This window comes from Apium graveolens, chromosome 11 (assembly GCF_009905375.1).
Source record: "Apium graveolens cultivar Ventura chromosome 11, ASM990537v1, whole genome shotgun sequence".
Classification (NCBI taxonomy): domain Eukaryota; kingdom Viridiplantae; phylum Streptophyta; class Magnoliopsida; order Apiales; family Apiaceae; genus Apium; species Apium graveolens.
In genome coordinates this window covers 93968167-93980625 of record NC_133657.1, presented here as the reverse complement: position 1 = coordinate 93980625, position 12459 = coordinate 93968167, and the positions used below count along the sequence as shown (strand labels likewise).

The window sequence follows — 12459 nt, the reverse complement described above, 5'->3', positions numbered from 1 at the left end:
AAATTGGGCAGTTGAGCTAAGTCAGTTCAATCTAAGTTTCATTCCTAGAACAGCAATCAAAGCCCAGGTTCTAGCTGATTTCATCATAGAATGCAATTTCCCATAAGAAGAGCCTGTGCCCATGTGCATTGACCCTGAGAGAAACACAGATCAAGAAAAAGAAGCCTGGGCTCTCAAAGTTTATGGTTCTTCAACCAATGAAAGATCGGGAGCTGGGCTCATCCTAAAGAGCCCAGAAGGGTTCACAATCCAAACAGCAATCTCCTTTGCATTCTCAGCAACAAACAACCAAGCAGAGTACGAGGCCTTGATTGCAGGATTGAAGCTAGCAAGAACACTCAGGATCCAGAATCTCAAAATCTACAGCGACTCCCAGATCGTCGTAAAGCAAAAAAATGGCGAGTACATAGCCAAGGATCCAGTTCTAGCCAAGTACCAGGCTCTGGTCCAAAGCTACCTCGCCTTGATACCAAAAATACAAGTCATCCAAATGTAATAACCCCAAAAATTTGAATTTTTTTGTAACCCTTATGAATAGTGTTTTTGCTGATTATGCTGAATGAGAAAACTTTTCATGCCACACTATGTAGGGGTTCTTTTATTGATCTTCTGAGATTTTATTAGTACTTTATATGGGATATAAGTGTATGTAAAGATCGTCAGAATCCAAATCCGAACACTTTGATTTTTCCCGGAAATCCACTAGATACGGAAAGAATTGAGTATAAGGTAACAGGATAAAAAGGATTTAAAATAAAGGATTATAAGAGAGGATCTTAAAAGGATTATAATGTATTGAGAAAGGTTAAGGAAACCAAGGTAATAAGATCCCGGGTATGACCCCTCAAACGAGAAACGAGAACGAAAGTTAAGCGAACCGTATAACAGATCAGCGGTCATTAGGCAAATAATTAGGAAGTTAATCAAGGAGGTTAGGGATGATGAGGTCATCTAACCAATAAAAAGAGGGCAAGTAAGGGATGATGACATCACAAGCATGACATAAGCATGACATAAGGGGAAGGAGATGTGGTTGATTTAAAACCACACAAAGTTCAAGGTTAGAAAGGTAATTAACCAAAAACAAAACAAAAACAACCAAGCTAAGCTAAACAAATCAAAAACACAAAATCATTTCATTTCTCCCACATTTGCTCTCGACTTTTCTCCATTTCAAGAAGAAAAATTTTCAAAATTCAAGTTCCAAGCTTCCTTAATTGGTAAGTTAATTATCTAGTACTCCTTATGCATAGATATAGCTATCCTATGAGTTTAAGCCTCCAAATCATTCACAATCTTCTCCAAGAAATCAATGAAGAAGATAATGAATAGTGATTTCAAGGTTTTTAACTTGATTTTTCTTGTTTTTCCTTTAAGATCCAAGCATCCCTAAGACATCTCAAGGCTTCTTAAGGCTTCCTAGCTACTCCAATCACTTCAAGGAGGGTATAACATCTCCAAACCCTAGCTTTACTTGTATATTAGGATGATTTTGATTGTTATGGTAAAAGAGTAGCTTGATGCTTGTTGGTTTAGAGTTTGGGTTGGAATGGTAGTGAATTGAATATTGAAATCTTATTGATTGGTTAAAGGACTTAAGTATAGTTTAAATTCAAGTTTAAGAATAAGTATAAATTGTTAATATCGAGTTGATTGGGGCTGTTATGATGTAGTGTGGATGGATGTTGGTTGTATAAATGAATTGGGATTGATTGGTGGTTGAATTGGAATGGTATAAAATTGGGAAATCGCGTAAACATAGCCGTCGTAATGTCCGATTTACTTTAGACTACTTTTGTTCATAACATTAGGACCCGAGAACTCCCTGCTAGGTTTTGACCATTGCCATGTTTAGATAGTTCATGTTACGAGCTTCGTTTTGATATGTGGTTCGTTTGATTCCGATGTACGGTTTAGGAAAAACGGCCGTTTTAAGTAACGACGTTTTGCGAACGAATCATTACCCCTCGCCTTACTTTGAAACATAGGTTAAAGACCTAAAAAGGGCTAATTGGAGTATGAAACATTTATGTAAAGTGTGTTAGGCAGTTGTTAAGACACTCGCGAAAGAATCTCCTTAAAACTCGTAATGGTTAATTTATTAAAAATGGTGGAGCCGAGGGTACTCGAGCGACTTAAGAGAATCATTAAGCGCAAAGCGAGCGTTAGGGTCTAAATTGGTTAAAGTATAGATTTACAAGTGACTTTGGTTTAATTCCAACTTATATGTTGTTTATAGGTTACCAGACTCGTCCCAAGCCATTTATAACCCCCAGTCGCTCAGGCAAGTTTTCTACCCGTATAACTGTTGTTGTAATGTATATGTGTATATGCATGATCTTGCGATATATTGTAGCATGTGATATGGTATATATGCATGCCTATTTCATATTCTTGATTTATATATCTGTTGGTTCAAATGCTTATAGTTGCATAATGCCTATGCTAGAGATAAGCGGTATTTGAGTTTACCCTTAGTATAGGGGATCAAAAGGTGAACATATTTCTAAACCGGGAGTCGATGTTCCCGAGTATATTATATATATATATATATGAATAGTTTTCAAAACTATTGATCGAATAAGGTTTATTCGATAACTTTATTTTATTTAATGAATATTATTTGAATATTCATTCGAGGACTTATGACTCTGTTTATTCTATTTAATGATTATTAATTGGATATTCATTCGAGGACTTATGACTCCGCTTATTTTACTTAATGAATATTATTTTGAATATTCATTCGAGGACTTATCACTCCGCTTATTTTATTAAATAATATTCTTTATTTTATTAAAGAATAATGTTTCAATATTTCAAACTTATTTTCAATTATTCAAATAAAGATCGTACTTTCGTATAAGTATATCTTTGGTTATTTATTATTCATTTCAAGTATGAATTTTAAAACTTCTACTTCGAATATTTTTATAAGGATTATCTTTATGAGAATATTATTTAAGTAATAATATTCAGATATTTCTAATATATCAGGACTGATTTATTTTAATAAATCAGCAGTACTCCAAACATTCTTAAAAATGTTTTCGAGTCTTCAAAATGATTTTTAAAGTTAGAGTGGACCCCAAAACTCATTTTTATATTTAAGATCTTCCCTTCAAAGGGGATTTAAATACTCGCTCAAAACCTGGGGGATCCGGCTCTGTGGTGTATTTTACATTCGCAACGTGGTTGTTGTTTTGAGAAAACAATTTGATTACTTGCCCAACGTTCGGGAAGTAAGTCCATCTAATTGAGTCGGCATAAGCGACAGGCCGGGTACGGTCTATCAAAGTGTAAGTGGCTGGGTGGCAGTCCATCAACGCGTAAGAGGCCAGGTGGCGGTCCAGTACAAGGTCCTTATGTGGCCAGGGTGATGATCGGTGGGGGATTCATCCATCTACTAGTAGAAAAGGTTACTTATTGGTATCTTTTCCTGATCAGCAAGATATCGGGTTTATGCCAAAATTCTTTTCCTTCCAAAAATTTATTGGATGTTACAAATTCTGTTCATACTTTACCTGACAGAGGTTTTCCGGAAATGTATAAAGAAGATGTATATGTGGATATATATATATCGGGTCTTAATGAGGTATATCATAACTTCATTTCCTTCAATAATACTTCAAAGATTAATCTACTCAAATCTTGTCTTGTATTCTCATCTATGTGATGAATTGTTGAAAGCTCATTATAACTTGAACGGTGGTAGTTCAAGTAGTATTTGGAGAAGATATAAGTATATTGGAGTATCTTGTAACTTCATCTTTTAAACTTATATCTAGTAAATGATTATCTTATGCATGTCAAAGATTTTCAGAAAAACGTTGAGACAAGGTTAGATATATGAGATCACCTTGCAACGATAGTTTTATACAGTTATAAACTGGAACTCTGTGTATATTATGCATGGAAGAGGACTTCCAAGATTTTGAAAAGTATATATGTATATATACTGAATATTTTGCGACTTCATCGCATTAAGATATCAAACTTGGTTCATTTCTTTTGACCAAGACTTTCATGAGTACTATGAGAAGGCTCATATATTGTTAATCATTATATATATTATTTTGGTGGGCTTGCTGCTCACCCTTGCTTTCTTCTTTTATCACACAACAACAGATAGAAAAGATGAACAGGACCAAGCTCCCGATTCGCAAGCGGTTAGAAAACATTCCGCAGTCTTCTGGAAGCATTGATGCCGCCGTAGCTGAGGTAGGAGCTACCAATAGGCTATGTTTTCAACTATTGATGAACCAGACTTATGTATAATATGAATTGTAATAATGGCAAGGAATATGTAAATTTATTCAGGACCCTTTTAAGGTGTAACGGTTTATAATTGTGGAATATAAGAACTTGTGTTTTTTTTTAGTATTCATCTCTGAGACTATAACTTGTGGTGTGTGTGTTTATTGTGGGGTCACAGTACAGAGTAGTTAATTGTTTATTAAGATTAAGTATTGATAAGGGAAATAGAACTCGTGACAACCCGAATCCCCGACCCCGGATTTGGGGGTGTGACACAAATCTGCAGAGAGGAAAATTCAGAAGCTGATACACTATCTAAGCTTGTTCAAAATTCATCAGACCTTGATTGCTCCGTCTACTTCGAAGAATTGCAGAAACCAAGCACAGAGTCTGAGGAAGTTATGGAAATAGACAACAGTCCAAATTGGATGACTCCATTCATTAATTACTTGGAGAAAGGAGAGCTCCCGAAGGATAAAGGGAAAGCACAAAGGTTAAAGGCAAAAGCTTCAAAATTCTTCATTGAAGAGGGAATACTCTATCGCCGGACCTTCTCCTCCCCAATCCTCAAGTGCATAGGCCCAGGAGAGGCACAGTACTGCCTCATGGAAGTTCACGAAGGAATCTGCGGGGACCACATGTCCGCAAAAGCACTAGCTCACAAAATCATAAGGCAGGGGTACTACTGGCCTACTATCCACCAGGATTCAATAGACTTTGTGAAAAAATGCAAGGAATGCCAACTCTTCAGCAATATGACACGGATGAGCCCAGTCCTACCTTCTTCAGTCTTGTCACCAATCCCATTCGCTGTATGGGGCATTGATATCATGGGACCCTTTTCCAGGGCCAAAGGAGACCTCAGGTACTTACTAGTCTCAATTGATTATATGACAAAATGGGTAGAGGCAAAGGCAATGAGAACAATAAACCAACAAGACTGCATTAAGTTCATGGATAACATGCTGATGAGGTTAGGGATCCCGAGAGTACTGGTCTCAGATAATGGTCCGTAATTCGTTGGTTCAGAATTCGAATCCTACCTTCAAGAACGGGGTATCCGGCACAAGAAGTCATCTGTAGCCTACCCTCAAGGGAATGGCCAAGTTGAAGTAACAAATAGAATACTTCTCAGGGGGATAGAGAAGAGACTCGAGGAAAGCAAAACCAAATGGCCAGAAGAATTACCTAATGTACTTTGGGCATACAGAACAAGCACAGGAGAAACCCCCTTCAAGCTGGCTTATGGAACTGAAGCCATACTACCAATTGAGGTAGGATCCCCCTCCCATCGAGCAATGAACTTTGATGAGATAGCAAATGAGGAGGGGCTCAGAACGAATATTGAGCTAATTGATGAAGTCCGAGACCAGGCAGTGGCAAGAATGGAAAAGTATAAGCAGAAAACAAGAGAGCACTTCAGCAAGAAGTCCCGGGTCAAAAACTTTCAAGTTGGAGACCTGGTCCTTCGAGACACGGAAGCTTCAGACCCCACCAATACTGGAAAGCTAATGCCAAAGTGGGAAGGCCCATACAAAGTCAAGGAAGTTCTAAGGCCATGAACATACAAGTTCATGAACATGGATGAGTCTGAAATACCAAATACATGGTATGGACTCAGGCTCTGAAAGTTTTACCAGTAGAAAAAGCAACCAAAAGCAACCAGAACTTGTAGCCTATGGCAAGCAACCAATGTATGATCCTATATTTTATATGAAAAAATTTACAAATCAATGAAAAGCATTTTCCTTTCTTAGAAAGTTATTACTTTTAAATTACCAGTTATGGACGCAAAAAACAACCCGGGTACGTTCTCATACCCGGGTTAGAAGCAAAAAATAAAAGCAACCACTATTTGGTTAGAAAAATTCTAAGTAAATGGAGCAATCACCAATCCGGGTTAGACATACCCGGATTGCAAGCAAATTTAAAAGCAAAAAACAACCCGGATTAGCACTCAAATCCAGGTTGTAAACAACCATCATGTACTTACATTTTCTAAGTACATAAAGCAAAAAAGCAAACATCAACCCGGGTGGGTTTTATACCCGGATTGAAAGCAAATTTAAAAGCAAAAAACAACCCGGATTAGCATTCAAATCCAGGTTGCAAACAACCATTATGTACTTACATTTTCTAAGTACATAAAGCAAAAAAGTAAACATCAACCCGGACACGGTTCCATACCCGTACCAACCCTGATATGAACCCAATCCGGATTAGGGGCCATAACCAGGATCCGAATTGCTCAAAAAAAAACAGATCGAAGAAAAGCAAATATTTTCTACAACGGAAGAAAAGTTTAAAGCACAATCCGGATTGCCATCAACCCGGAACAAATCCAAATATTACATATAGTTCAAATCAAAGTACGATAATGGGAAATCCTAGAAAGGTAAAAAGGCTTCTGGCTTGACCTAGAAAGGTAAAATATCTGGTGGAACAACTTGAAGGTAGGCGTGAGCCCGGCCTTGTTACAGCAAGCTATGAACCAGGTCATAGACTTGATTCCGTTCGGGGTTATTTGCATGGGGGATATCCTGTAGACATACTTGCACAGGTGCTTAAGAAAAATATGGCAGCGGGGGTTCCACCCGGACCTAAGATGCTCCAGCCAGACCAGAACAAAACCATCAGCGGGACGATGGAAAATCCTCTCATGCGGCTCGGGCCACCTCCAAGCGATGTGAGGAGTCAACTGAAAAGCAGCCCGGATTGCCTTGTCCATATCACCCGGATCAGCTTGGGCATAAAAATCCTTCAGCTAGTAATGGTCCCTGCTGATCCCAAACGAAGCAAAAGCTGCCTCCAGGCCGCCTTGATCATAAACGCCCGGGTGGCCATCCTCGTGCTTCTCATATCTGACCCGGGTATAGTAAATGCTATCTTCAAACCCAGGCAGCTTCCTAACGAAGTGATATTTAATATCGGACCAACGGCCGTCCGGAGTGAAAATAACAGAGTTCTCTGGGAGCCTCTTGAACCGGAAGCTCGTAATCGTTCCCACAGACCCGGACCCCTTTTTCACCATCTCGCCCTGGATCTGTTCTCTACCAGACGAATCCGGATCACTCTCTTCGTCAGAAAAGTTGGGATAGCAATTATATACTTTCCTAGCTCGCTCCTTGGTCCGGACCATATACCTATTAAAATGAAGGTCAGTTAGCCTGGGCCCTATAAATTTTATTTGTCTTACTAAGTGGTCCGGATCAGGTACGTTATGTTAATTTTATCATAACCTAATGATCCGGACCACCAATGCAAGTCCAACCCGGAAAAACATCAACGATCCGGATCATGTTAACTACAATCCACAAAAGAAAACCACCATGAACCCGGATCTTGATGGCAAATACCCAGATCCGGATCCATAGCAACAAAAAACTTAAAACAAAACCCAAATACTCGGATCCCAACGGCAAATACCCATGCCCAGATCAAAAGCGACCAAAAACAGCTTAAAACCCCAATTTATACAATTCTACCCAAAACCCTCCCCCCGATCTGGATCCTATACCATCGACCCGGATCCAAACAAAAACCCTAACCCACAAACAGTTATTTTGAGAATCAAAAGGCAAAACATGCCACTTTTCATATATACATACACATATTTCCACCAAGAACACGAAGAACAGACCTAAAAACCCCAGAAAAATCAAACACACAAACCCAATTTTTCGTGCAAAAAACATAGCAAAGTGCCCAAAACCTACAGATCTAAAAATACAAAGCCACAAACAATCATATTCGCCACAAAAACAGGAACAAAAGGCACTATTTCCACCATTAATCCGCGGATAGAAAAGCGAACTCGAAGCATGCAAGAACTTAAAGGAAAAATGCAATAAATCGAAAAGAAAAACACAAGGAAGCTTACAAATTGCGGACGAACGGGACAACAGCGGATCAGCGGTGGAAGAAACAAGCCAACAACGCAAACTTTCGAAGAAAATTGAGAAAAGAGAAAGAAGAGACTGTTGGTTTCTTTTTGCTGTGAATAAGGAAGAAAAGAAAGGAGGCCAAGGGTTTTTATAGGGGGAGTAGGGGCACAACCTCCCACGCCACGTGGCACCCTGGGATTGGGCGAAAAGGGAGTTACAGAAAGAGAAATAAAAGCAAATATATACATTTACATATATACAAATACGCATCACATTTAAAACCAATAATCATTATGGGCCGAGTTTTTAGGAAATAACTGCCTAAAAATTCAAATTCGTGGGAGGGAAAAACTGAAAGGCGTTGCAAGTTAAAAACTCTTCAAATTCCACTGCCAACGATCCGGACCCAAGGCCATGATCCGGACCCTTGACAACCGGCTACAGATTCGGAGCAACTATTCTACCTTAATCCGGATTGGTATACATTACACCAGATCCGGATTGGGGGGCAACCAGGAGCAGAAATTTTTCTGAAGCAACCATTCTACCTTAATCCAGATTGGTATCCATTACACAAGATCCGGATTGGGGGGGCAACCAGGAGCAGAAATTTTTCTGAAGCAACTATTTTACCTTAATCCGGTTTGGCATCTACCACAACAGATCCGGATTGGGGGGCAACCAGGAGCAGAAATTTTTCTGAAGTAACCATTCTACCTTAATCCGGATTGGTATCCATTACAAAAGATCCGGATTGGGGGGCAACTAGAAGCAGAAATTTTTTTGAAGCAACTATTTTACCTTAATCCGGTTTGGCATCTACCACAACAGATCCGGATTGGGGGGCAACCAGGAGCAGAAATTTTTCTGAAGCAACTATTCTACCTTAATCCGGATTGGTATCCATTACACAAGATCTGGATTGGGGGGCAACCAGGAGCAGAAATTTTTCTGAAGCAACTATTTTACCTTAATCCGGTTTGGCATCTACCACAACAGATCCGGATTGGGGGGCAACCAGGAGCAGAAATTTTTCTGAAGCAACTATTCTACCTTAATCCGGATTGGTATCCATTACACCACATCCGGATTGGGGGACAACCAGGAGCAGAATTTTTTCTGAAGCAACTATTCTACCTTAATCCGGATTGGTATCCATTACACCAGATCCGGATTGGGGGGCAACCAGAAGCAGAAATTTTTTACTAAGCCAAATATGCAACCCTACTCTACTCCCTCATCCAGAAAATCTGCATAAGGGAGTGGGGGGGCAAATGATAGGGTATGAGAGACCCGGGTAGGCGTCAACCTGGACTAAAGGGAGGCAGGCTCAACTGACCTGCTAAGACCCCCCTCTCCCAGGCCAATCAAGCATAAGAGCTCAGGCCCGGGTCTATCCTATTTCCCGGATCCAAATCCGCCTGCATACCCGGATCCGGATCGGGGCCAAAACCGCAGTGAGGGACGTCCCAACAAACACATGCACATCCCACAACCCGCCAAGCGAAGGTACGTGGGCACGTGACTATGACAGCTATCAACAACCAGCACACCAGACAAGCACGGCGCGTGTCAGAGGCCGTTAGGACACTCTGGAGGTGGTCCTCCCCTGGACACGTGTAAGCAATCCACCCAAGCCTTGCGCCCTCTGGTCCCAAGATCCAACGGCCCAGATTTAGAGGTAACTACCCCTAAACCCTACCTTGGGGCTATATATACCCCCAAGACTGAAGGGTTTAGGGGTTGGAAAATATTCACTCTTGCACACTAACACTCTCTCATACACTCAAAAATACACAGAAGCCATCACATATACACATCCATACACACACAGCAGCCTTTACATTACTTACATAAACATTCTTCTTCTCCAAAGCCTGCTCTCATTCTCACACCGGAGGCGCCGTGGGAGCCGAACCCCCCTTCCGGTGTTGTTTTGCAGGCGCCCAACCAGCAGCTACACCTCACCCCCGCACAGAAGGTCCAGGGACGTCGTCGGACGGAGCCGCCCGCTCACCGGAGTTATCAAGGCCATTCCTACATTCTGTTTTATCTGTGTATTAATCGGGAATGGAGAGAAATTCCGTATAAGGCTGTTCGAGATGCCATTAGAAAATACTGAAAAACCCTACGGAGCATGATTACGAGCAGAGCCAAAGATATAAGTCTATACAACAGGTTCGAAATGGTTGAGGAACCCAACCTCAGTTCAGGCAACAAATTTCGGTGGTGAGATGGGTGCTAGCTTGGAGAAGGGAGGTCTCGAAATTAGTACAAAGACCCAACAAACCAGTGAGAAAAAATAAGTTGATTTGGATATGCATGAATTTGAAAATACGGAAATTAGGGGAGGAAATAAAGATGAAAGATTTCGAGGCAATAAAGGAGCAAGTTTAGGAGGTACAGGTATGCAAATCGCAACTAAACAGTGGGACCTAATTATATATTATAAATTGCGGGATAACCTTTCCTAAAATTTGGTATCCATATTTTGGTTTGAATATAATTTTTAACTTTAATTTAACCCATAGACTATCCATTTTTAGGTTTGGTATTCATATTAGGTTTATAAAAGATCCATATATTTATTATAACCCATTTTAATTATATAAACTTTGTAATACAATTTTAAATATGAATTATATTATTTATGGTAAGTTTTTAATACAAATTTGAAGTAAACTTTAAATTTTGACAGATCTATTTATTAAAATAATTTCATAAAATATATAATATAAAAATAACTTATGTAATGAAAATAGTTCTTAAATAAATTTATCATAATATGCAGATGCAATACACTTATTATATAGATAACTTAATCTTTAAGAATTATATTATTCAATTTTAATTATAAATTATTTATTTATTTTATTAAATAATTTTTAAAATACCCGTGTGCATAAACTAGTCAAGTTTTAAAAAATCAAGTGGAGAGAATAGACAATGAACCGTACTCAACTGAAATTGATTATAATGGACCCAAAGAGAGGTCGGTTGGGCCTGGACCAAGAAATTGAAAACAGAACGGAATCAGAAAGGACACAACCATGATTGTAGTAGTAGAAGAGAGTTGAGGTGTTTCAAAAAACGGAATTTTGGCAAATTCTGCAACGCAGACCCACCGCTCATTATGAATTCCTTAGCTTGGAGGTTTGGGTGCTCCTGCAAGAGTTCAGTTCCTTGAAGATGTTACCCGATGTAAAAAACCAAGATGTATTTTTTTGAGCGAAACAATTGGTAGCCGAAAAAAATAGAAGAGCTATGCACAGTGTTAGGAATTTTGACGGGCTGATAACAATGGAACCATAAGTATTCTATGCCAGGTAGAATAGTTGCAGCTACTAAAGATTATCTCTCACAATGGAAGAAAACCCAGAATAGATTCTATACAGTTCCTATTGAACCTTCAGTTCATGGAGATGGAACAATTTGTTGGGCGAAGTCTCAAAAGCAAACAGTGAAGATCACGGTGGATGCAGCTTTATTCGATGACAAGAATGGTACAGATGTTGGTTTGATAGAAAGAGATCACTCAGGGGCTCTACTTTTAGCAAAATCAAGACTGTTCAGAGAAATTATGCGGCCAAGCTTGGCAAAAGCAGTGGCGGGGAAAGAAGTTTTGAGTTGGCTAAAAGAAATGAGATGGGAAACTGCGATTATCGAGTCAGATTGCCTTGTAGTCCAAAGTATTCATACCACAATTTGCATGCAATCAAGATTAGGGTTGCTTATTGAGGAATGCAAAAGGCTAATGAAAAGCTTAAATAATATGTAATTGTATTTAATTAAACGATGTGTGAATAGGTGAGATTGTTCGTATATCACATATGTCGTGTTTTTGACTGAAACTATATTTCGGTTATAGTTAAAATATACATTTGGATGAATTCAATTGATCAATGAAACACCGCTTTTTGGTAAAAAAAATTATTTTACTTATTGTGCATACTTTATCTTATCACTTATAATAATATATATTTTACATTCCATCATCATTTCACTGGAAAATTTATTTTATTTTTATGAGACGTGGTTCTTAATTTTTTGAGACGACAGTGTTAGGGTCTGAGGATTGGTATCATAAAATTATCTGTTAAAACCAGTGTTCTAAAAATTCCCGATTAATCCCCGATTAATCCTTACAAAATATTTGACCGATCTATTTTCTGAAATCTGATTAATATTTATAAATTATTTTTGAATTATATAGTTCATAATAAATAAGGTAAATATATTAAATATTATTAAAATATTTAAATATATCCGATTTTTGTTCCGATTAATCCCTCCGATTAATCCCCGATTTACCGATTAA

The 12459-nt window shown here is 38.8% G+C and overlaps 1 protein-coding gene across 1 annotated transcript; it reads left to right on the top strand.

The window, feature by feature from the left end:
• The first annotated feature begins 11460 nt into the window (after positions 1–11460).
• LOC141695705 (uncharacterized) lies at positions 11461–11919 on the top strand. Its single transcript, XM_074499932.1, has one exon. It carries the CDS (start codon positions 11461–11463, stop codon positions 11917–11919), a length of 459 nt encoding a protein of 152 aa, XP_074356033.1.
• Positions 11920–12459: the final 540 nt, after the last annotated feature.